Raw genomic sequence first — 26674 nt, 5'->3', positions numbered from 1 at the left:
GGATCTAGAAGGCCACATGTACCCTCCAGGTTGCAGTAATAGAAAAGAGGACTGGGAATTAAGGATGGCATCAAGCTATAGGAACCCTTGGATGCCAGGCAGACAAGTTCTCACAAGATCTTTGAATACATTAACAGGTTTATAACATGTAAAAAAGGATAGTTCTATTAATGATCTGGATCCGTCTCTAAGAAATTTTTTTTTTCTGGCAGTGATATGAAGAATGAGAGAATCTTTGCAGGTGGCAGTGAATGCTTGACCTAGAGTAGGGGCAGCAGGAATAGTGGAACCTATTAGCTTGCAGTCCTTTGTGGAAGAGGAATCAACAGCACTCAGTAACTATTGAATATGCGAGGGGAGAAGGAAAAACCAAAGATAATCTCAATACTACAATCACAGGAAATAAGATAAATAGTGTTGCTACAAACAAAAGTAATAAAGTCCAGAGTCACAGGAGATTTATGGAGAAGGATAACTAAGTCAATCTGGGCCACAGGCAGTTTGAGGTGTTAGTGTAACATTCAAGCAGAAATCACCTGCAAACTGTTAACTTCCTAACAGAACTATCCAACAGTGGAATGGGCAGCACCAGGAGGAAGTGGGGTCCCCCTCATTGAAGGGCTTCAAGCAGATACTGGATGATCACAACACAGGGAGTGCTGTAGTGGTCATTGTTTTGGGGATATGTATTGTATTAGATGGCCTCTAAGTCCCTTCATATTCTGGGACAGCTAGGTGGCCTAGTGTATAAAGTGCTGGGCCTGGAGTCAGGAAGACTAACCTTCATGAGGTCAAATCTGGCCTCAGACACTTATTAGCTATGTGGTCCTGGGCAAGTCACCTAACTCTGTTGTCTCAGTTTCCTCATCTGTAAAATGAGAGGAAAATGGCAAACCACTCCAATAGCTCTACCAAGAAAACTCCAAGTGGGGTCACAGAGAGTCAGACATGACTTAAAAATGACACAAAAGATTCTATTACTAAAGTGTCCCCTTATGCATAGTTGAAAGTAAAAGATTTGGAACTCAAAAGAGTGAGGTCAGTGCTGAAGATGCAGATTTAGGAGTCATCTACGTAGAAATGATAGTTGGATTCGTTAAAAGTGAATGAAATTACCAAGCAAGCATATAGAGAGAGAAGAAAAAGAGTGTATACTATAGATCCTTAGGGTAATGTTTTATAAAGGAATTACTCATATAAAATATGGGAAAAGACTTAAGAAGCATATGAAAGATAAGGAACCTGGGAATCCTATTGGACCTTTGAATGACAATATTCCTTAATAAATATTTATTGAATTGAATGATATAGTGCCATTATGACAAAATCTAACACAATCTTAAAATACATTAATAGAATTGTGACAAGTAAGAAAAAGTTTCCATTCAGGAAAATAACTTTAGTGATTTTCTTGTCTCTTTGTATTTTATAGCAGACATCAATTTGGATATATCAAAACCTCTGAAGGCAAATCTGAGTTTTGTCAAACTAGATCAAATAAACCATTTTCTGAAGAAGATCACAAATGCTAATGGCTCTGAGGGCAGCACAGAGGCTTCAGCTCTGTCAGACACCGTACTGAACAAGGATGAGCTATTAGCCAAATGTTCCCGTGGAAAGCTGCCTGTTCCTGTAGGACAAGCTGATGGAGTACAAAAGGTTCCAGTTCAAGAAAACATATGGAGAGCTGTTTCCTGCTTTCAGAAAATTTCTGTCCAAACTGCTCAGATAGTGATTTCCATGGAAACCATACCCCATCCTAAGAAACCATGCCTCTTAGCATCTTTATCAAGCCTCAGTGGAAGCCTGAATGTCAAGGCAGGACAGAGGACACCTGGTGAGTCAGTTATATGTATTTGTATCAGAGTCAAGTGTGTGTGTGTGTGTGTGTGTGTGTGTGTGTGTGTGTGTGTGTGTGTGTGTGTGGTCTTTCAACCACTAAAGTTACATAATTTTGAAGATGAACTTATTTTAAAACTTAAGAGTATTGGCACTGTGGCCAATTGCTTTGAGTCTTAAGTATCTAAAAGATAAGTTGGGAATAAATTACTTGGGCCCCTGGGGCTTAACACTGCATATTGGATCTTTCAAGATCCATGTCTTGAAAGCAAATCATAGCAGTATTTTTGAAAACTTTATTTTCAGTTACTTAATTTAGGGTCTCTACCAGCTGCCTTTTTAGGTGTATGATAATATTCATTTCATTCCATTGGAATAGTGGTTTTAGATAAGAATTGTGGTGATGACAGGTGTACTAGATGAAGAGTACTCAGACACTCAGAGTTTAGCAAACATTTTTTTCTTTTAAGGTATGTTAATGTTTTTGAGTTTTGTACTTCACAGCCCTTTCCAAATATGCTCTCCATCTCTCCAAGGGAAGGAGGAAATTGCACTTCCTGAACTCTTGCTTGCTACAGTTAAAGATATTTTGACTTAATTTTAATGGTTGTTTTTTTATCTACATATTCTGTTCATTGTGTATATTGTTCTACTTACTCTCACTTCATACATGCACATCTCCCTGTGTTTCTCTGAATTCCTCACATCCATCATCTTTGCAGTGCAATGATATATTCCATTAAAATCATCTCTCTTAGTTCATTCAGCAGTTCTCCACGAATGCCTATGCACTGTTTCCAGTTTTTTACTTCCACAAAAAATCCAGCCATCATTTTCTCAGGTTCCTACCTTCTTGCTCCCTTTAAAGAATGCAGTTGTCAGAGAGGCCTATCACAAAGGATGTGATCACGTGATCACATGCGTAACCTAACAGCAGGAGGATTTGAAATGCTATAAAATAAATTCAATTGGAGTATAGGGAGGTGAGAAATTATTTCTCATTAAAGAGTTTAGTCTTCTCTTCCCCTCCTGCCAGGACTGAGCTTTTATGTTTTTTTAATTGAGTGAAAGGAAGGCAAAGGGTACAAAGGGAGGGAAGGGTGAGAGGCAAGGCACAGGTGGGAAAATACAGTTTTCAATCACAGAAATTTTGCTACTGTAAAAGTTTAGGGCAAAATACCAAGAAATTCACTCTGAAATCAAAAGCAGCAAATTGGAAGCATTTTTTCAATTTTATTTGTGTGGAAGAATTTGGAAGCAAAACTTTATATTTTTTGTAACTTTAGATCAGTTGCTTACCAAATTAATTAAGTGGCATATTAACACTAACTGGAAGTAAGCCACATCTAGCCAGTTGGCACAGCACATTAACAGATAACAAAAATGGCCTGTGGTTGAGATACATGAATTCTAGGCCAAGAAAGGTGATTTATTTCCCTCTCATCAGAAATATTTGTAACCAAGCCAGCTAAACACAGTGCACTTTTTTATTGTTTTAAAAGTTAGAAATGAAAAATGTAAGGTTCATGAAACATGAAAGACTGTGAAATGCTGGAGGCCGAAATTCCTGATTTATCCATAAATAAATTGGAATACAGACAGGAACACTGGGCCCATTCCCACGCTTTTCTAGTTGTATCTTAATCATAGTCAGCAAAGTCCAGAAATCAAGCATTGTTAAAGAGGAGTTTAAGGATTATGTTCAGAGACCTAGGAGCTTTTTCTTTTTCCTTCTTCCCTTCACTCCCACCCTCTTTGTTAAGCTTACATTTTATCAGCTATCAGTGGTATGTGTCAGCAAGAGAAGGTGAAAACAAAGCTGAATTCCTTCCTTCCTGGTGCTTTGCAAGACAAGTCAGGAGATTTATTCTGTCTCTTACCTTCAGATTTTCTTCTTCTACTTGAAAAAAGACATAATTGGCTCTAAGGACCCTCAAAACCTATTGCTGTTCTAGTTATATTTCTTAATCAAGGTAACTGCAAGTACAGAAAATGAGTCCTGAACAAACTTTACACACAGCTCTCTAATGTGTATGCCCAACAAACATTTTAAAATAAAGTGATTATGATGCCAAAACTAAACCCAGTGGAAATTAGTCATTTGTTACGAAGAACATTCCTGTGAGGCCCTAAAGAACATCAGATTTATTTTTTATATTTATTCTTTATGTTATGGAATAATTGGGCTTTTTGGAAAGAAGGGAAAAAGAAACACTCAGGAAAAAAATTATTAAATCTATTTCACTAGCAGAGTTAAGATCTAATTACTACTTAAAACTGTATTCCGGAAAATCATAATTACTAGAATGTTCACTAGTTAATAGCATTATTTTTTTTAAAAATTACATGATTTAAAAGCATTAAAAATAGAATTTGGATGTAGATTCCCGTATATTATGAAGTATTTTATAAATTAATATTTTGTATTCCTAATAAAACTGATTTAAATGAAAACGTATTAGATATACCAAAAAGGTAAATTTGACAAAATGATTAAAAGAAAAAAAAATACAGTAGCTTTATTACAAAGAGTTTTAAGGACTTGGAATGTTTTTTTTTAAACATGGTTCTCTATATTTGTTCCCCAAAACTTTTATAGCTGTACCTCTGAGCTCAACTGAGTTAATGTCAGATTTTTATAGTTTCAGTCTAATACACAAATACTTGACTGTGTCTTTGATTTTACAGTCATATAACTGTTGTGACCATCTGTAGCAGCTGTGCTTTCCGAATTATTTGCTGAACCAAATTGAGCACAGTGACAAAAGTAGTCATCTCAGATGTACTGTTAAAACAGAAAAAGAAAAAGGAGTATTGCTTTGGTACAGTATGGCCATCTGTTGTACAGATGTTATTGTATAGAATGACTTAAGATAAAATAATTGTAGAAAATTTTCATTAGAACCTCAACAATTTGCACTTGTTTACGTGAATCTGCATAACTCCCCAATGAGACAACACACTTGGGGTTTCTTTGGTTCTCACTCGCTTTCTCTTTGATCCTTTTTGATGTGCTGACTTTAATAAACACAGTCAAAAACACTGTGCAAAAACATCATGGAAAAAACTACAAAGGAACAATTACAGCAGCAGAAACTGCTCTGATCCCTTACTTACGCAAGCTATTTTTAGAGAAATATGTTTTTTTACACATTTTATGTGACAATGTTATATAAACAGTGTAAACGGCCGTTTTCCAGATGAGTTTTAATTTAGAAGCCGAAATGGATTTGTAATGCAAGAGGAATCTTGTGTGCTAAGTATTATTTAGAAAAACACAATTGAGAACGTGTTGTAAGCATGTTTCCTCACTTGTGAGAGGTACAACAAAATCTTCTGACCTTACCTAATGACTTTATTTTTCATCTTTTAAATTAACATCAGCTTTGGGGAAGAAGGGGGCTGGAAAGGAATAGGGGGAATAAAATTGTCAGAGAAAAAGAGTCATTTTTTCCCACAAGACATTTTCTGTAAGAATTATCTTAAAGTCTTCTATTTTATTATCTTCTATTTTTATCCTCTTTTTAAACTGAAACTTAAAAAATAGCATACTACAGTGTTCAGTTGAATTATTTTTACCCTTTTGAGCAAAATGAAATAGAATAATTGATTCTATGGCTGAATGCTTTCTGCTTTAAAAAAAAAACCCAGCATTCTACAACTCCAAATATGAACATTTCAAGGGATATAATTTTTTTCTTTTCTTTCCTTTCTTCCTTCCTTCCTTTTTTTTTTAAACTCTCCAGGTTGTAGTGTAGCAGTGACTTCTCACAACCTGACTCTTATTTCTGCTAGAATACTTAAAGTCTCCTCTGTGCCTTTAGTGTAGTGGCCCTAGTGGTCTGGTTTTACTTGATGTAATGATCATATTTTAAAGTTTACTTACAGTACTGCAGAAATGCTTGTGATCATGTTATCAGTAATAAAACTTTTGAATCTAGTTTTTAGAAAACATTACTATCCTTTTTTAAACTGTTCTAGCAGAGAAGTTAACATTTCACTTGCTTCTGGTTGAATCTGAGCTGTTTTATCAGATGATATTTTTGAAGATTAAAGTAAAAACAAACAACTTTACATTCTAAGCCTATTTCAGGAAGACCCTGTTTAAAGAATCACCACAAATGCCTAGCCATAAATTGTGCCCTGACATAGTGAGGAACACATTCTGCTGCTAGAGAAGGGAGCGAAACTAAGGCTTAGTTCCCCTTGTCCTAGGAAATGATTTTGATAGTTAAGCAGTCACCCTTCGATTTATAGAAATAGGTACAAATTTCAGACCAAAGTTATTAGCTGTTTCAGTTGCATGTTTGAGGTTGGTGATACCTCCATAGATAAGAATAAGTAAAAGAAAGATGAGTAAGTCATTTGGCATGAAAGATTTGGGGCAAAGCCTGAGTATGTCCATCTGGAATTGAATTCAAGTCAGACTAGGGAAAAGTTGGAACAGTCCACTATGCCTGTGCAGAGGGGGCCTTTCATCCAAGCACAAAGTAGTAAGTTGAGTTCTTCATAGTCAAAGAGTTGTGGTTTAAATAACTTTCACTACCCCATCCTGTTGTCCAGATGTATCTTTTCATGTAAACAAACAACAAAAAAAAGCAAAAGAAGTTTAACCACATCATTTCTCCGTTGCAGAATGAAAGACCAATAAAATGTAAAGGACTTAAAATTCCTTTTTTATAATGAAAAATAAAATCTGGCTACTAATTGGTATAAGACAGAGACCAAACTTCTCATTCCAAAGTTAACTGGACCTCTTGAGAAAACTCTGCTAAGGCGTTGTCATAGCCTTTGGATGCTGCAGAGATACGAGTTAGCCTGAAGGGAAATAAAACATTAAATTAGATATGACTACCTAAAATAATATGTAGCAGTAACAAGCCATTTACTGCACCCAGAAGACCTCTGTTACTTTTAGAAAGAAATATCAACTCTTTCCAACACTTGAACAATAGGAAATGAATTCTTTGTCAGTAAAAGCCAGAGGACAAACTTCATATTTAAATGGCCACTGAGGATTGAGGTGGAAGTACAGCTTGTAGACAGCTATACAAATCACTAACAAACCTTAATGAATATTGGGTGTGGGCATCAGGGTCCTGTCAGTTTTGACGCTATGTCCCAAGTAGCTTAAACCCAACACTCAAGAAAAGGTGGAGACCTCATCAGGTCTGTAACATCTGGGATTTTATTTGTCATTTTGGCATACCCTGCAAGCGCAAAAGAAAGAGTAAAAGGGGATTATCTTGACAATGAAATGAGTTACTGAATCTTGTGATAATGAAAAGCAGAAGAATTCTAATGCCTTTCTATAGTCCCTGAGGTGGAGGTGCGTTTATAGTTCTGCAGAAGTAAAATGTAGGAGGGAAGAACAGATGGCCTCGAGTCCATGAAACAAGACACCACCTAATCCCAGGACTGAGCACCACTATTAATCCTGGTCAGATTCCCTACTGTTACTTTATAACAGGGTTCAGAGTTGCTACTGATGAACTGGCATGTCTATTTTCCCCCTTAAATTACATATTACCTGTGCTTGCTGATTGAAGAAAGAAAACATGTTCAGACTCTATGGGGCTGTTTATGTGGCTTCCAAAAGTTTGCTTAAGAACTTCTATAAGTTTCCCCAAAACCAAATGGAATGGAGAAAGAGGAGCCCAAAATTTGATCAAAGTAAGTCTCCACCACCACTTTTATAATGTGTAGGCCTTACCTCCCATTATATACATACATATTTGAAAGATATATAGTTGTAGTGATAGTCCCATGCCTGCAGAAGTCATATATACATATGTACATACATACATTCATGCATCTCTGAAAATACTGGCATTATTGTTATAGTCTCTGGTTTAATTATTACTATTATATGAAGTCATGGATAATTTTACAGATTCGTGGATAATAATCAGTATTAATTATGTGAAGAAATAATATTCTATAGCTGAATGTTTATTTGATCTAATTCTGATGGGCTTTGTAAATTTTGAAAATGAGCTATTGCTCTTTTCAGTTTTTTGCATCTTTTGTGAATGATGTCCATAGCTTTCTTTAATAATGTAAAATAGAGACATAAGTGTTTGATGTAGGTCCTAAAATGTCCCATTATTATGGTGGTATGTGTTTATAAAAGCATATACGTAGATTTTTCTAGTTTTGCTCCATTGTGTTATCATTAGGCCCCAAATATATACATATACATATATATTACATATATGTGTATATATATAAATATATATTTGTGTGTGTGTGTGTGTGTATATATATATATATATTTAGGTCATTGTGATTACTAGATTTATTTTTATATAAATGGAAAGTCCCCAAATTCATAGAACAGTAGCTATTCAGAAATGAAGAAGTTACTTATTCATTCAAATTGCTGATACGTTCATTTCCAAAATGCATGAAAAACAAATAGGAATTTCCTAATAAACAAACATGATTATCAGGACAATCTAGTTGTTGTAGTGCAGTGAACATGGTGTACCTGCCCAGCCTTTCGTTGAGGGAGATGAGCTCATTTGAGATAGATAACCATCTCTGACTTTTCTTCTGATTCATCACTGACCTGAACTCCATTTGAACCTTGTTAGACACAAAACAAGCAGGATTCCTGGCCCAAACTATAAAATATAATTAAGCCCTTTTGAAATGATGTGTAAAAGAGCATTGCTCTACCCCCACTCTAACCACTACCACCACCACAACCAATAAAGTTAAATCAAGCACTGCCTGTAATGGATTAAAATAATAAATGTTCCTGGATTTCAGTGTTTGAAGTACTTGAAGAAAACAGGCTCCCAGCAACCCGGGTAGCCGAATGCAGGAGGGACATTTATTAATGATGAGTTCAAGGATTTGGCCTGTTTAAGATCATTACTTTCTGTTTACCGTGTGTTACACATCTCTTGTATTTCTACACTGCCCACATGTGTCTACATGCAATAATGGAAAGCTTTTCAGCAAAAGAATTGTTAATTGTGTAAATGTGGTTCTCTAAGGAAGTGTGAAGCTTGTTAAGATTCTGTTCCTTCCTAATGAGAAAGACAGTGCAGTCATTATATTCGTATAACTAAATTGGCCTTTGAATCATATCTTGACTAATCTAATCAATTTGTTACTAACACTACCATGAGTCACCAGATTCAGCTCTCAAAGCCACATTACTTATTGGAAGAGCCTTGACCTCATGCTGTAAGTTTGACAGTCATGGCACATGGTGCTGGGCCCTCCATATCCATAGAGAAATCAGTGCTTTGAAGTTCTTCTAGTTTATCAAAAAGGCAAATAAAGACAACTATATTTTGAGATTTCAGTAGGTCTAAAGAGTATACATAGTGATTTTTGCAGCTTCCACTTACTGTATACAATTTTCAAAATATGCAAGTTTTCTTTGCTCATGAGAAAATAGAACATTTTGACAGGAACATTATCTAGTAACATGAGTGAATTTCAGAAAAAATGCATACAAACATTACATTGACAGGAAAGTGTCCATCACCAGAAACTACATATTTGTAACCTCTGTCTTAACTGTCACTATATACCTCCTCTCTGAGTACTTTCCATCTTTCATATAAAATATGTATAGATATGTATAAATATGCAATACACATATGTATATATATGCACATATAAGTGTGTATGTGTATGTATACATAATCTTATCTTCTAGTTGTTTACATGTTGTCTTCCCCCATTAGAAAATAAGCTCTTTGAAGGCAGGGGGGACTTTTTTGTCTTTTTTTTTATCCATAGTACTTAGCTTAGTGCCTGGTACATAATAAGTACTTAAGTGTTGGTGAACTTGAATTGACTTGCTTTTCCCTTTTCAAGCTTCAGTTCCCAGGAGTCCATATGGGATGGAGTAGGCTACTTACTATACATCCTGCCAGTAGCCCCAAATCTATGACATGCTACATTAAGCTTAGCTAATAGGCCTGCTCTGCAGTCAGGTAAATGCGTGCTCCCTCTCCCAGCAGCTTTTGGGTGACAGAATAACTTCATTAGTTTCTGAGAATCAAAGTCAGGTGACCATGCTTAGCTATTCCTCATTGATCCTTTAGTTTTGTGGGTTGTGTATCCACTCATGAGGCCATAGAAGGGAGATGTAGGATATGAAAAAAAGCATTCCATTCCATGGCCCTGTTGCCAGGCTGACAAATGAAACTGCCAAGATCAAACTGTTGACTGTATTGAAGTCATAGCTCATAGACTGGTAGAGCTGGGAGGGACCTTAGAGATTACCGAGTCATACCCACTCCTTTTACAAAGCTATTTGCCCCAAGATACACAATTAGTGACAGGACAAAGAACAGAATTAAAGTCTCCTCTGGCGTATCCTGATGAACGTTGGTCCAGTTCTCCTTCAGCTCTATTGACTTTTAAAGCAATACGTGGACCAAGATCAACTTTCAAGAAAAATCTGAAAATTGCTTGGCCGATCATCTTATTTTCAACACTGTTTAAGTAGTTGTATACTAATTCTTCCTTCCATGTTAATTACAATTAAAAACATAACTAATCAAGTAACAGTTTCCTCTTATGATTCAATTAACCAAAGAAGAAAAGGTTAAAAAAATGGGATTTACCAAGTATATGTTTATAGTTTTTTTTTCTTTGTTCCTCCAAGTAGTTGTCGCACACTTTTCAATGCATACACTCAGAACTGCCAGTCAGAATTATTTTTCTGCCTAGGAATATAAGCCAATCAGGTTTTATTTTTTTAATAAACTGACACAACTGTAAAAACAGTGAGCATGGTGACAGACTAAAAAAACAACCAACCACCATCACCCTTTGGTATTTTTATTTTCACTTTTTCCAATGTACTAGAATTTTAAGAACTATCACAAAAATGCCTTATAAGGACTAAACATCAATAACTAACTCAGTGGACATTTCATGTTTCATGAGTAATGTTCCATGGAGAGCTGGGGGAGAGATGTGGGAGGTGCAGCTTATCCTGTTATGCCTGAGTATCCTCATCTATAAAATGAAAGGGTTGGCTTTAGACAAGGGTACTCATGCTTTACTAGGGGAGTATCTGTTTTTCACTTCTCTGGAGTCAAGATCACTGAGGTTCAGATAAGAGTTAGGGTCAGTACCTAAAAGTCAGTAAAGGCTGCTATTAGTGGTAGCAATTATGGGTAAAAAGTCACTGTGACAGCTTCAGACCTTGTCACTTTCTTTGTTAAAAACATTCATAAACCTCAGAGTAAGGAATGTGGTAACAACTGCCAACCTTATTTTCAAGTGTTTTCAAAATTGACCCAAATCAACAAATATTTATTAGATACCTGCTCCATCTCTCCTATGTGTGACATAGTGAATAGTAGATGCACTGTAGTAGCTTTTGACAATACAAATATGAAACAATGAATGGTTCTAGCCTTCAATAATCTCATAGGTGAAAGTTGAGACTAATATGCATATAACTATAATACCAGTTACATTGTAAGGGCACAGGAAAGGTCTGAACAGAGTGACATGAGAAATCCAAGGCAGCAGTAAAGGAAAGGATCTTAGAGGAGGGAGCACATGATGTAGGCCTTGAAGAAAGAGAAGGATTTCAGTAGACAGAAATGGGGGTTTGTTATTTCAGGTATGAGAGACAGCATGCACAAAGGCATGGACACAGGAAAAGATAGGATGAGATCAGGAAATAGCAGTCTTGTTATACTGGACTACAGCATGGGTGGGGAACCTGCGATTTTGAGGCCACATGTGGTCCACTAAGTCCTCAGTTACAGCCTTTTGACTGATTTCAAATTTTATAGAACAAATCCTTTTATTAAGGGGATTTGTTCTGGAAATTTGGATTCAGTCAAAGAGCTGCACTTGAGGACCTAGAGGGCCACATTTGGCCTTGAGGCCACAGGTTCTCCACTCCCTGGCCTAGAGAAAGCATGGAGTGCAGTAGCATGCAATAAGACTGAAAAAGTAGATCAGAGGAAGATTGTTGGAGAAGGTCCTTAATTCCTGGTAAATGAAGTGATTATGATGACCTAGTTGGGAGCCCTGGACTACATTGTTCATTCATTTGTTCAATAAACATTTATTGTACAACTCAAAATAGCAGAAAATTGTGGAATCAGAGTTGGAAGTCATCTTTAAACTCATATGTCCACCCCAGAGCTGAACAAAAATCCCCTCTATAACATGCCTGACAAATATTTGTCAAGCCTTTGCTGGAATACTTCTGGAGGAGAACCCCTACCTCTCAAGACAAACCATTCTACCTTTGCATAACTGATTATCAGGAAGTTTTTCTTTAGATCCAATCAAAAGCTGCTCCTCTGCAATTTCCATGTGCTTTTTCTAGTTCTCTCCACTGGAATGAGACAGAATAAGTCTAATCTCTGCCACATGACAGCCTTATACTTGCCCATGTATTTGAAGACTGCTGACATAATCTCTAAGTGTTTTCTTCTGTAGGACATATGTATCTACTTCCTTCACCCTATCCTATTATTTCATTAGTTAGAATCCCTTCACCATGGGATTGAACACTCTACCTCATCAATATTTCTCTTCAGATTTGGCACCCCAAATTGAACATAGTGTTCTAGATGTGTTCTGACAGGGTAGAGTAGACAATAAGGGGAAGGCTCACAGAAAAGGTAGCACTTGAAGTGGGCCATGAAGGAAGAGAAGGATTTCAGCAAGCAGAAACCAGGAGTATGTCATTCCATAGGAGACAGAGCAATGGGACTATCACTTCCCTAGTCCTAAATTTACATAGCATTTTATCTTTTTAAGATCTTTTTGGTTCCTGACTCTGTCATTCATTTGGCTGAAATGTACCTCTGAGTTTTGTGTCATGTGTAAATCTGATAAGCATGCCATCAATTATTTCATTCATGTGACTGATTAAAATGTTAATCAACACAGAGCCAAAGATAAATCCCTGTAGCACTCCACTAGAGACCTCTTTCCAAGGTGACAATGAGCCAGAGCCATTTATGACTTTTCTTTGGGTCTGATTCCATCTAAGTTCACCATCATTTTGTACAGAAGTTCTCAAAGTGTTTTGAAGATACCAAGACATTTTCAGGGGATCCAGAAGATTGAAACTTTTCATAATAGTACTATAATGTTTATATGCCTATTTTACTCGCTTTCTTGAGTTAACAGTGAAGTTTTTCAGAGGCTACATGACCTGTGAATTTAAGATTCAACTACAAACATGAAGATTCAGTTAATATTTCATTCCCAGAATTATGTTTTTGCCTTACAAAGGAACAGATCTACAGGTGTGGCTGTACTTCCCATTTTGCTTAAATCTATTTAGTATCAGCACCAACTAATCACTGAGGATAAGTTTCTTCTAGGTGAATGTTTGGCAACAGACACAAGGAGTGACTAAATATTCAGTATTAAATAACTTTCTTGAGTCTCATACTTTTTCCTGGAACAACTGGTCTACATTTAGCTCTGATGGGACAAAAGCAAAAGCAAATAAAAGCACCTGATGCCTGAGCAGTCGTATTCTTTGCTGTCACACACTTGCAGTATTTTTTTAAAGTGTGTCTTTCTTTTTTTTTGTTTTGGTCTCTTTTTTTAATTGAATTATTTTATTTATTTTCAGTGTTCAACAATCACTTCCATATATCTTAGATTTTTTTCCACTCCCTCCCTTTCATTCCCCCCACTTCCCCACTCCCTCCCTGAGGCAGCATACAATCTTATATAGGTTCTACGTGTACATTCCTATTAAATGCATGTTGCATAGAAGAATTAAAATAATGGAAGAAACCATAAAACAAAACAAAACATAATACAAAAGAAAATGGTCTGTTTCTATCTACAATCCAATTCCATAGTTCTTTCTCTGGATGTGGAAGGCATTTTGCCTCAAGAGGCCATTGGAAATTTTTTAAGTCCATGCATTTCAATGAAGTACTAAGTCTACTAGAAAAATGGTTGTTGCTATGTACCAAGTTCTCCTGACTTTGCTCCTTTCACTCAGTTCATGTAAGTCTTTCTGAAGTCTTCCTGTTCATTGTTTCTCATAGCACTACAGTATTCCACTCTTCATTCATATACCACAACTTGTTCAGTCATTCCCCAATTGATGGGCATCCTCTTCATTTCCAGTTTTTGTCCACCACAAAGAGAGCTGCTTTAAATATTTTTGTACATGTGGGACCCTTTCGCATTTTGACAGTCTCTTTGGGATAGAGTCCCAGAAGCGATATTGTTGGGTCAAAGGGTTTGCACATTTTTTGTAGCCCTTTGAGCATAGTTCCAAATTGCTCTCCAGAATGATTGGATCAGCTCGCAGCTCCACCAACAATAAATTAGTATTCTAACTCTCCCACATCTTTTCCAACATTTATCATCTTCCTGTTTTGTCATGTTAGCCAATCTGATAGGTTTGATGTGGTACCTCAGTTGTTTTGATTTGCATCTCTCTAATCAATAGTGATTTAGAGCATTTTTTCATGATTATAGATAACTTTAATTTCTTCCTCTGAAAATTCCCTGTTAATATCCTTTGACAATTAATCAACTGGGGAATGACTTGTATTCTTGTACATTTGGCTCAGTTCTCTATATATTTTAGAAATGAGACCTTTATCACAGATACTAGTTGCAGAAATTCTTTCTCAGTTTTCTGCTTCCATCCTAATCTTGGTTGCATTGGGTTTGTGCAAAAACTTTTCAGTTTAATGTAATCAAAATTATCCATTTTGTACTTCATAGTGTTCTCTATCTCTTGCTGGTCATAAATTTCTCTAAAAAGTGTTTCTTTAAAACACCAGTTCCAGTTAAGAGTATCCTTGATGAAGCACTGTTTATTAAATCTTGACAGTCTAGTATACATATTTTTAATATTTCGTGGTACAAGATGGGAAGTATACCTAAAGCACTTCAGCTGCTCACCCTATCTGATCGTTGTCTCTAGGAGATGCCAGGGTGTGACTGAGTGACAAGCTGAACAGTTCATTTTTTTCATGGAACACCATTTTTACTTGATATTATAAGAGACAAACTATGGTTATCCAACCCTGCATATTTGGCAGATATTAAAAATGAATGAAGTAAGCCTGTCACTTCAAGGAAAACAACTGACAGTATTTGTTGCCAGTTATAATATTGAAACTTTCAGAGCAAAAATTGCAATTTTGGAAAACTTTTATCTGCCTCAGTGAGTTTGGCAGCTCCCCAATACTTAAAGACTTTATTGTGAGATCAGTGTTGATATGACCAGGTGTATTTTTTTTTATATTGTATAATGAAATATGTCAACATTTGGAACATTTACATAGCTCAGTGAACCATTGTTTTCCAGATGACCAATTCATGATGTCACAAAATTATCCATAGGTAAAACATCCACTTAAAGTTTTAGACCAATAGTTTGTAATGTAATGGAGTATGAAAGTTCATTGTTATGATTTCATATTCCTCTTCACAACTAACCTTTAAGAAACTACCACTTGTTAAATATTGTTATATCTAAGAAGAATATACACAATTATCTGAAAAGGCTATTAAAATACTCCCTTTTCCAACTACATATCTGGGGGGGGCAGATTTTCTTCACATATTTCAATCAAAATAATATATCAAATCAAAGAATCAGAAATCAGAATCCAGCTGTCTTCTTTTAGGCTAGACATTAAAGATATTTTCAAATGTATAAAATGTCACTATTCTCTTTAATTTTTTGTTGTTTTGAAAAATAAAGTTATTTTGTTTAAAATGTTACGTTAACATATAATGGCCATGTTATTTCACATGAATGGATCAACATTTAAAATATTTATCCATATTAATTTTTACTGTAGCAAATATCAGTAGATATAGCCCACATAAACAAAAACTCTTTGAGATCCTCAATAATTTTTAACAGTGTAAAGGAATCTTGAGACCAAAAAGTTTGAAAGCTTCTGGTTTAACTAATGTTTCTTAATTTTTTGTAAGAATTAGCATATGAAATTTTATTTAACCACTTAGTTAAAATTCAGACAATTTATAGTTATATTGTTACACTCACCAGCTTAGTAACTGTCGATAAAAAAGGAAATTTGTTTAGTCTGACATGTTCTTGATGAAAATTTGCTGACTCCATGTCAACCAGATATCTGAAGGAGATACAAAAGTAAATAAAGCCGTGGACCTGACTTCATAAGGCATATATACATAAATAACTCTTGAGAGCATATGGCATTTGATATATTTTTGAAAAAAGACATAATTAAAGTTTTTGGTAGCTTAGTGGCCTCAGACACTAAATGACACGTTTGCCTCAGTTTCCTCATCTATAAAGTGAGGAAATGGGCAAGTACTGCAGTATCTTTGCCAAGAAAACCCCAAATGGAGCCACAAAGAATCATGCACAACTGAAACAAATGAACAACAACAACAAAGTGTTACAAGAGCTCTAAGGGGAAAGATTTCTGGAGGTCTTTCCATGTGATTATATGATTCTCTGATAGACTTAGTATTCTGGAAGCCCCCAACTGTTTTGGTTGTTGTTGCATGTATTAGAATCAAATTCTGTCATATTAGTGTCAGTTGTGATGATGGACAGGAAGGAAAGAAATTTTCTGCTTCCTGGCCTTTGTACGGCCTGGACTGCCCTGCCAATTCTAATCCTAAAAACAATAAATTCTCTCTGTTTCAAGTTAGGGTATTAAAATTTCATTCTTGCATGCTTCAGTTGAACAGACTTGAACTATATATATATATATATACACGTATATATGTACATATATATGTATATATGTGTGTATATATATTTTAAAGTATGCTATTTCTTCATGAGATATATAGCTCTACTTTTTGAGGCATTCTGATATTTAGCCCTTATGCAAATTAACTTCTGGATAGTATCTAACACATCCTTGAAGATTTTCTAGTAATCTTAGATTACTTCCAGCTGCATAAAAAAAGTACCTGGATGTGCCTTGCTAGCACATGTCATCATTGTATAATCTTTCTAATGATATACAGAAGCTTGATCAAAATGGCTTTTTGTTCAGTCAGCATGCAGAGAATAGGAGCGTCACTAAGATTCTAAGTTGAACCTAACAACGTTGGACTGGCACCATTTTGTAAACATTGTCCAAAACAAGTGGTTCGCATTTATTAGTCTCCTGAAGGAGTATTTTAAAAGTCATGAAACTATTTGTTCTCAAACTAAATTGTTGCACTCAATGAAAAGCATGTTAATATGCAGAAATAATTCAAACAGAGCAAGAGTATTTGTTTATCACACTCATTGATTTAGAAAATAGATTGCATATGTTGCTACAACAGGTATAATTTGATCATTACTTTGTGAAACCTGGATTCCAAATTCTGTTACAGATTTTTAAGAAAGTTAATGAAAATATCTGCTAAAAAAGCATGTGTGGGTGGGAAGAAGTGAAGGGGAATGAGTTGTTTGAACAGTTGAGATGACCCATAAGGTAATCAGAAAAACAACTTCCTACTATGTATTCATGTTTTATAATTCCACAAAGTGACTGAAAATCCTGCAGTTAGACCTTTTTGTGCAAAATTTTTTTTCCAGTATATTTCTTTGTGCTCTTTCCCAAGGCCAGCTGTATTAGAGAGGTCAGCTTTTTATTATCCTTACTTGAGAAATATTCTGCCTTGAATAATAGTACTATATCATCTAAGAAGAATTTGTGTCTTAATTTTACTACATAGGCAGTTTTTGCCAGGAGCTCTTAAATACTAAAAGTGTTTTAATTTTGAAATTCATTAAAAATTTATTAAATGCTTACTGTATAGCAAAGCACTGGGAATGCTAAACCAAAAATGAAGCATTAAAGGGGCTTATATTCTACTGGGGAGATGGGGAGGATACTTATCCTAACATTCCCAGGCACGCTAATTGGATGAGCTCCCAATATTCCATGAAGTCCTGTATTTGATTGTATGCTGATGTACATAAGGAGATTTGCTTCATTCCAAAAAATCTATTCAGAATGTTTCCTAATGGAAAAAGAAAACTATTTTCATAGTTCAGCTTCTCAAGAGAAAGAAAATATTAATAAATCCAGCATGAGTCTTAAGGATGATTTTCATATTTTCATTATTTTTACATTTATTGTGATAGAAATATGGAATATGGGTAATGGTGATGGTGATGATGATGTCGTTTTTTAGAGTTTGGTTGAGGTTTAAGTCTGGATCTGTAATTTCATCAGTACAGGGATTTTCCAGTGTGGATACTTCTGACACAAATAGCCTTTCATCTGCAGTTTATCTTCTCAGAGTTGGTATGGGCCCTCAGAGTTTCAGTATACAACTGAAACTTGGATCCATCAGGTTGATGTGATGAAGCAGTCATGGTTGAATGAGCTGAATATGTTGTTTAAATCTTGACTTGCAAGTAAATATGTGTGTTCGTCCTTTGTTACCGAAGACTGTACCATCAGAGAAGTAATGACATGACTTGCACTTGACTTTGTTTTGAGTGAGGGAGGACTATACAGGTCACCAGCCTCACTTCTCCTCCAGAGCCATCTGATTCCAGTGACCAGATATTCATCAGGATGACTAGAGATGACCCAAGATGAGGTAGTTGGGGTTAAGTGACTTGTCCAAGGTCACACAGGTAGTGACTGTCAAGTGTCTGAGGTGAGATTTGAACTCAGGTCCTCCGGACTCCTGCACTGGTGGTCAATCCACTGCACCACCTAGCTACCCAGGTAAATGTGTAGTTATTGTAAAGAGAGTGGTATTTAGGCGACCATAAGCAATATCAGCAATATCACAGATCAACAGACAGATCCAACTGTCTGACCATACATACATACATAGTCACCAGAGAGAGAAGCACCAACACCTGGATTTTCAAAGCTGAGGGGGAGGGGCAGCAGCAGCAGTGATGTGGCTTCCTAGAGTCTCATCTGGTACACAAACCTTCCGCCAAAGAAGCCCGGAAAGCAAAAACTCACCTCAGAGTATATATACATTTTTCAGAGCTGGAGGGCATAATCCTCCTGACCCAGGGCCTCATTAACAATTAACAAAAACTGTGGGCCTTCCTGCAAAACAGGCCTCCCTTAATCTGAGACCCATGGGGCAGGGAAGATCTTTCATTAACATAAATCTCATTAACCTTACAGTACCTTAAGAAAATCACTTTGACAGCTGGGTAAAAGATACATTAGAAGAGAGAAGTAGGGAATCCAATTAGAGGGCTATAGAAATAGTCCAAGTGAAAAGTAATTAAGACCTGAATTAGGGTGGTGGCTGTGTGAGTGGAAAAATGGGCAATTACATGAGAAATGTGAAGATAGAAATGACGAATTTCAGCATCTCTTTAGAAATATGAGGTGAGAGTGAGAGATTGAGAAGCAGGGTGACCTGAAGAAGGTGGTGCCCTTGACAGTAAAAGGGAAGTTTTAAAAAGGAGTGAGTTTAGGAGAAAAGATAGTGATTTCTGTTTTGGACATGTTGAGTTTGAAATGCCTGTTGGACATCCAGTTCACAGTGTCCAATGATGAATCATTGGTGGTGCTGAACTAGAGCTCAGGAGAGAGTAGCGAGGGTTGGATAAATAGATCTGGGAGTCATCTGCATAGAAATCATAATTGAACCTATAGGAGTTGTTGAAATCTCCAAATGAGAGTAAAGAGAGAAAAGAGAAGAGAACCTTGGACAGAGCCTGAAAGGATACTCACAGTTAGGCAAAATGTGAATCAAGATCCAGCAAAACAGACTGAATAGTATACAAACAGGTAGAAGAACTAAGAAAGAACAGTCCTGAAAACCCAGAGAGAGAAGAGTAGGCAGGCAATATTGGCCACAGTGTCAGCTACTGAAAAGAAGTCAAGAAGGGTAAGAATTAAGAAAAGATCATTAGATATGTCTGTTAAGAGAGCATTGAAAACATTGGAGTGAGCAGTTTCCATTGAATGATGAGGTCAGAAGGCAGATTTCAAGAAGTTTAGATGAGAGTAAAAGGAGAGTGTCTACCAAGTATAAATAGGTTTTCCAAGGAATTCATTTGAGAAAGGAAGGAGAGTGTATGGTAAGCTTTAGGTAGGGTGTATTTAAGGATGGGTGAGATACAGGCAAACCTATAGGCAGAAAAGAAGGAATCATTGGATAAAAAGAGGTTGAAGGTTAATGAGAATAAGGATGAAATGGAGGCATTCTACTGGAGAATATGGATGTGATAGAATCCAGGGTGAATGTTAAAGTCTGGCTTCAGCCAGAAGGGCCACCTCTTCATCAGAGACTGGATTAACGGATGAGAGAAGGGAGATGATGTCAGAGGGTTTTGACATGAAGAGAAAAGAAAAAGAGGAAACTCACAGTGAGTGGCCTCTTTTTTTCTTAGTAAAATATGAGTGGAGGTTCTCAAGTGTGAGGGATTAGGGAGATGATGACATAGGTTTCGGGAGAGAAAGGAGAGTTTGCAATAACCACTGTCGACAGGGAGGAACAGACAATCAATTAGGATCCTGCCACCATAGGACTTAAGAAATTGTCTGCTAAATAAGTACTTGATTTTTAACAATGTGAGTGCCCCCTCCAATGATGCAGATCGCAGACTCTGTTCTTTTTTAATAGACTCTTTCAGGAGTTGTGGCTAAAGAAAAAAGGCATCGCTTCAGAGAAGGACTTCTCCAAACTTGGCTACACTAGTCCCTGGACAACAGATGCATATATAGTTGACCTTTAGGCTCCAGCTCCCCTAATTTAGGACTGTATGCAAGGCCATTTTTGATTAGTTGGTTTAAAAAATGTCATCATTGTTTTCTTGTTTTAATAATATGTTAATCCATTCTATATGTACAAATTAAGTGCATTATACATTTAACTCTAGGATATTGTTGAGAATTGTGTATTTTGTGGTTTTAGAATTCAAGTGTACCTCTGTAGACATGCATAGAACATGGACCAGATGTGCTGGCCTGTATGTACTTCACTTTATAGAATATAACTGACAGCTGTAAAGCACACATCTATAAATCAATCCATGTCTTCCCGTTAACTTTCATTGTAGTCTCAGATATGTGTTCCTACAGAAAATTTTGAACTCACAACATATACCTGTCACTCTAGTTCTCTCTGGATGTCTTTTTTCAGCTTGTAATTATACAGATATACTAGATATCAACAGCTAAAAGAGAAAGTAGCACTAGTTAAAACTGCTTCTATCACTTTACTCCTGATATTTGTGTCTTTCTCATTGAGGCTGTGGTACAATGCATAGTCAGGGAAGCCATTAGTACACATTTGTGGGAGTGTATTAATTCAGGATTTCTGGAAGAGAATAACAAATTCACTATATCCTTTTCAAATTCCCTTAGAGCCTATTTTTTGAGTTTAATTCATCGTACATTTAAAGAAAATTAATTTTAGCCAATCAGGGAACTATTGCAGATACTCTACCAGAATTTTCAAACTATGTGATCCATTTCCTAGGCAAGTTCTGATTCTTCTGTTCTTTGTTCTACTTACCATTTTCCTTCTTTTCCACTTATTTTTTCTTTTTTCTTTTTGCCTGAATGAGAAAACATGCAATAACCTTAATGAATGAAAAAAACTATAAAGAGGAAAATGGAAATATAATTGATATAATTTGATGAGTCAAGTTGATATATACCTAAATTACATAGAGCTTTTGAGTTCAAACTGCTTTACGTATATGATCTCATTTAATTCTTACTCTTTCCCTAAACGGTAGGTACTGTAGATATTATTATCCTCATTTTATAGAACAGACACTGAGAGGCTAATTTCTATACTATGTTAGAGGTAGAATTTGAACGTAGGCTCTCTAGACTCCAGTCTGAAGTTCATTGCACTATGTCACATTGCCTCTTTGTCATCATAACAGAAGAGAAAATTGTTCATCCTAACCTGTTTTTTTAATATCTCCCCCTTGTTTTTTTTTTCATTATTGAAGAATATTCAACATATACAGGATAAAATTCCACCACAAGTTAGAAAACTCAAAGTAGTAAGTACCATGAACCATCTGTATGCTGTGGGCCTTAGGTGTTTTTTAATCTTTCATCTTTTGTGAGGCTCAAATTTCATTAGAAAAATAAGCCATAGGCATTACAAGCTCAGTCTGGTGAAATTCAATATTCACAGTGACAATTCGGAATATGAACTCCATAGAAGGAAAAAAACTTGCCCTCCCCCTCTCCACTTCGCATCTAAATATCTTAAAGAGCACCAGTGGTTTTAGGAAATGGTTTTGATCTGCACTCCTAAGTTTAAGTTCAAAAGAGAGCTTATATTTTTAAGTGTATTCCTTCCCTGAGTATGTTTACTTTGAACTACAGCAGATCGCTTCTCCTGTAAATCCAACCTGCCACTATCTGTTTTTAAGGCTTTGTAAACTCCAAGTGGTTATGATGTGTGAAGTTTGTATTAAACTGAAATTTCTAGAAAACATATGTTACAAATTTTGATTTATTTTGATTGTTTCAAATGGTAGAATTTTAACATAAATGTTCACTGAAGAACACTGGGCCCTAACAAGGCGATGTACCATACCCTAGTATGGTGAAAACTGAACTAAAGCAAAAAAGAAATTTCAGAAAATTTCTGTTTCCTATCAGAGTAATAATTGTCTAATGAAACCGCTGCTCGTATTCTTCACAGTCATTTGAAAAACTTGTCTGTACTTATAAACCTTAAAATGATCACACATGGAAAAAGTCATAACGTTTTGACAAATAGTACTTTGTTAGGCATGTGCAAGAAGTATACCTGCTTCATAACTAGGATTCTATATAAATTCCATCAAAGTATGTTGGAAGGCTAGCCGAAAAAGAATACATTATGAAGAAAGCAATGGGATAAAGACCTTTGAAAAAGAATCTATTCCTTTATCAGACACACTTTCTGTACCAAGGGCAAAATTAATCTAGCATGCATGTGGCTTTTTCTTACTTTGCAGGTGTAATTCTTGGATCATCATTGCTACTCAACATAAATGACTTTCTCCTGAAAACAAGCCTCAGAGAAAAAAGTCGAGTCCTAATAGGGCCCTGCTGTGGCACTGCCAGTCTGGAAGCTAAATGGTGTAAACACAGTGGTAATCCTGGCCCAGAACAGTCCATTCCAAAAGTATTCCTTGATTTAAGAGGAGGGCTGATACAGGTCTGTGAGAGTTGTCCAGAGTTCTCCTATTTCAGTAACTTCTTAATTAATGTTTTTAGTTGTTTTTTTTTAACTGCTGTTAATTTTTTAAACTTTGGTTTAATGGGGAAAAGGATTATCTGATTACTCTCCCATTATTTTAAATGATTCCTTGGTTATCAACTTATCCTAAGCACAGTTACCATTAATAACTAATAATAACCAAAATAAGACTTTCACATTAGCAAGTATAGCTAGGTACCTTAAAAAGGGATTATTAACACTTATAATGTCACATTCAGCTCTTTAGCACATGTACAAATCATTCCACAGTAAGAAAAATGTAAAGACATTTGACATATGTGTTGGTGTAATCTTTTGTGAGGAGAAATTGGGCAGCTCTTTGGGATATGTAAAAGTGAACCCAAACCCAGAAATTGAAATATACATTATATATATATATATATATATATATATATATATATATATATATATATATATATATATATATATGTATGTATATATGATATATACATTAAACATACAATAAAATGTATAAATATAAAAGTTATGTAAAATTTTCTATTTTTTAACAGTAATTTTTAAAGACTCAGAAACTCCCAAGTTCAGTGTGCATTTTCACAGCTATTTAATGATACAAATTTTTTTTTAAATTATAAAATCCTACTTTAAGGCATATAGATTGTCTCTTTAATACTCCCTGAGGCTTTGAGAATTTTTGTTGGCCAACGACTGAGAGAAATCCCTACACATTTAGTTGTAATCTATGTCATTTTTCTGTTGGTTGCCCAAGAGTACAACTATTTCTATATCACTGCTCTTCTAAGTAGATGCAACAACTTCATCCCAGGACAAGGTCTCCTCTTAGGAACAACAGCAAGGAAAAAACAGCACTTTAACATTTCATTGGCTGTCTCCGCATCCTATTCTCTTCCCCAACTTGACCCTTCACCTGTCTCTGTTTTTTCTCTTACAATAAAAATCAGAAGAAAGAGACGAAAAGTGACCTAATGCCACATCTCTCCTTCCTTTTGCTTCTTGCTGCTTCCTTATGCTTTGTCCAAATGAATTAGGCACACAGCTTGTTTGGAAAGCCACCCACTTTTGTCAAAGATGTGTAGAACCCTATGGGATAGGGATCAGAACCATGATTTCACTGGTATAGGGAACTCCCAGGTGTGAAAACTTCCCCCACTAATGCAGTGGGGGAACGTTCTCTACAATTTATATTCAGGTCACCCAGAGCACTGAGCGCTTAAAGACCCTTACCAAGGGCCACAAAGCCAGAATGAATGACAGGACTTGAACTTAGATCTTCCTGGCTTTGAGGCCGATTCACTAACTATTGCCAACTACTGTGAGTCATATTCTTAGTCAATTCTGTGTATTCTTTTGATCTTTCCTTTAGTATTGACCCTAGTATATCATTTGTATTTCACAATATATTTGCAAATAATTTATTAAGATGAAATCCCTAATCCTGTGAAGTAAACCTCTTGTCATTGCTCATGTTTCTTCTTCCATCTTTTGTAAAACTGAGGGGATTGGACCAGATACCCTCTAAGGTCCTTTTGAACTCTAACCTTATATGATTTTATGTGGACAAATATTCTTTTTCCTCTAGGGAGTAGATTTACATTTCTTCTTCATAGGAAATACCAAAAGCCCTTTGTTCTGAAACTCCGCAGACTTCTTGTAGCCTGTGTACTATGGTGTCAGCACCTAGCACAGCACCTTCATAAGAGGTGCTCATTAAAGTTGTGTTGAATTGATTTCAACTTGCTTGGGGCTTTTAAAATCCAACAGCAGGGCCCATTCTTACTAAGAGTTGAAGTCTTTGTTTTCACTTTGGATTTATTTGTAGCACTTCTCCCTCCTCTATGCTTGAAAGTGAAGAAAACTACACTCATATTGTCTTTATTTAAACTCCTAAAAAATAGGAAGGTTATTCAATAGGACTTTTAAAGTTAGGATCTTCCTTGCCTTCTGTTTTACCTTAATAGGTGTTCTCTTTCTTCTTAGTTAATTCAAATAAACATTTCTCCAAGTACGTTCATTTATTCAGCCAAGCATTTCTTTAGTTTCTGCTATTATATAGAACTCTGTGCTAAGAGCTGTGGAAAATAACACAGTTTAGGTAAAACACTAAAGGTCCCTGCCCTCATACAGCTCAAACCAGAAGATTATAGGAGCTTGTAGGAACATTAAAGCCCAAATCTATCCCCCTTTTTTTTTTTTAGATGACTTGGCTTGCTAGCTGGGTAGATGGTGAGATTTGTACCTAGGTCTTCCTGACTTCCTAGTTCAATACCCAGTCTGCCACAACATGCTACCTCTCTTACAGTGCTTCTTAAACTATGGGTTACAGCCCTATTTGGGGTCATGCCCCACAGTTTAAGAAGTGCTGAGAGGGTCACTAGTAGGAAAAGTTTAAGAAGTCCTATTTTTGAATAACATCACACTTTTGTAACTTCATCATTGATTTGAACATTTTAGGACTTCATTGAACATAGGAAATAGGCATGATTATTATTATCATTTGTGTATATATCTTGAGCTTAAAACATTCTATCCTATACCCCAATTCTCAGAAATTCTATGTAACTTGACTACTAGTTAAGACTGAATAGAATTTAAAGCTCTTGTCCTATTATTTTATATAACTTTTCTTAAATATTTTTTTAGTTTCTAACTTTTATCATATGCTTTTAAAGGTCTTTTGGGGTCAAGAACATTTGAATTGTTTAGCTCTTCTACATGAACTACTTTATGGATACCTAAACAATGAGGGCAAATCAGAGACACCAATTCCTGATCAAGTACTACAAATGCCATGTCCTATTGAAAAGAACCAGACCTTTAAAGCTGAACAAAGTTCTGATGACCTGAGAACAGGCCTATTTCAGTACATACAGGATGCTGGTAAGAAAATGTAACTTATACTATCCTTTGGGGTTGCTAGATAATTGCTGGTTGTATTTTTTTTTTTATGCAAAATGAATCAGATACATACAAAACATCATTTCAGAAGTGTGTTACCTATATTTCCAGTACTAAAATAGTACATCACCATTAATTTTTCAGGAAGGAAGAATTTCTTGATTTATTTGGTCTGAAATCATATAAAATTGATCAAATTGCTCCTTTATCCTTCTAAGTTGTTTTTCATCTAATAAACCAGCATGTACCCCTTTAAAAAGATAGAACTAATTAGAGCTTATTTTCTTTTGACAGAGTCCTTAAAACTGCCTGGTGTCTATGAAGTTGTGTTTTATAATGAAACCGAGGACAGTCCAGGCATGATGTTATGGAGATATCCAGAACCTAGAGTGCTTACCCTTGTTCGAATAACCCCTGTTCCTTTCAATACCACAGAAGATCCTGACATTAGTACAGCTGACCTTGGGGATGTTCTGCAGGTAGGTACTGATAGATACACAAAATACAAATTTAGTGGGATCAAACCCAGTCAATATTTTCATTATGGTAATAGAAAAAGGATGGGTTTTTTTAAAAGGTTATTTTAAGAGTAATATTATTATTCCAAATATACAATACTTGACTTTTCTTTCAAGAGGCTTTATTTCTTGCTTTGCTATGTCATAAACAGGTTGTTCAGTCTCTGGCTAGAATGAAATTGACATTTAGATGTACTATTGTTGTGTTTTTATGATTATGAAGCACTTTCCAGACATCATTATCATCCTTAGACCCAAATGCCAGGCTTTTGAAAAAA

General features: G+C 35.8%; 1 protein-coding gene across 11 annotated transcripts in view; it reads left to right on the top strand.

The window, feature by feature from the left end:
* Positions 1–26674, top strand: part of VPS13B (vacuolar protein sorting 13 homolog B) — a 1048068-nt gene that overhangs the window by 824583 nt on the left and 196811 nt on the right. For 10 of the 11 annotated variants that reach the window (XM_072606881.1, XM_072606871.1, XM_072606867.1 and 7 more), the window contains 4 exons: positions 1433–1837; positions 22736–22938; positions 25653–25860; positions 26173–26357. In XM_072606881.1, coding sequence (XP_072462982.1) covers positions 1433–1837; positions 22736–22938; positions 25653–25860; positions 26173–26357 — 1001 coding nt within the window. The remainder of the gene's footprint in view (positions 1–1432; positions 1838–22735; positions 22939–25652; positions 25861–26172; positions 26358–26674) is intronic. The other variant, XM_072606863.1, reaches the window with a different exon arrangement.

This window comes from Notamacropus eugenii, chromosome 4 (assembly GCF_028372415.1).
Source record: "Notamacropus eugenii isolate mMacEug1 chromosome 4, mMacEug1.pri_v2, whole genome shotgun sequence".
In the NCBI taxonomy this organism is placed as follows: domain Eukaryota; kingdom Metazoa; phylum Chordata; class Mammalia; order Diprotodontia; family Macropodidae; genus Notamacropus; species Notamacropus eugenii.
This window is presented reverse-complemented; position numbering and strand designations above follow the sequence as displayed.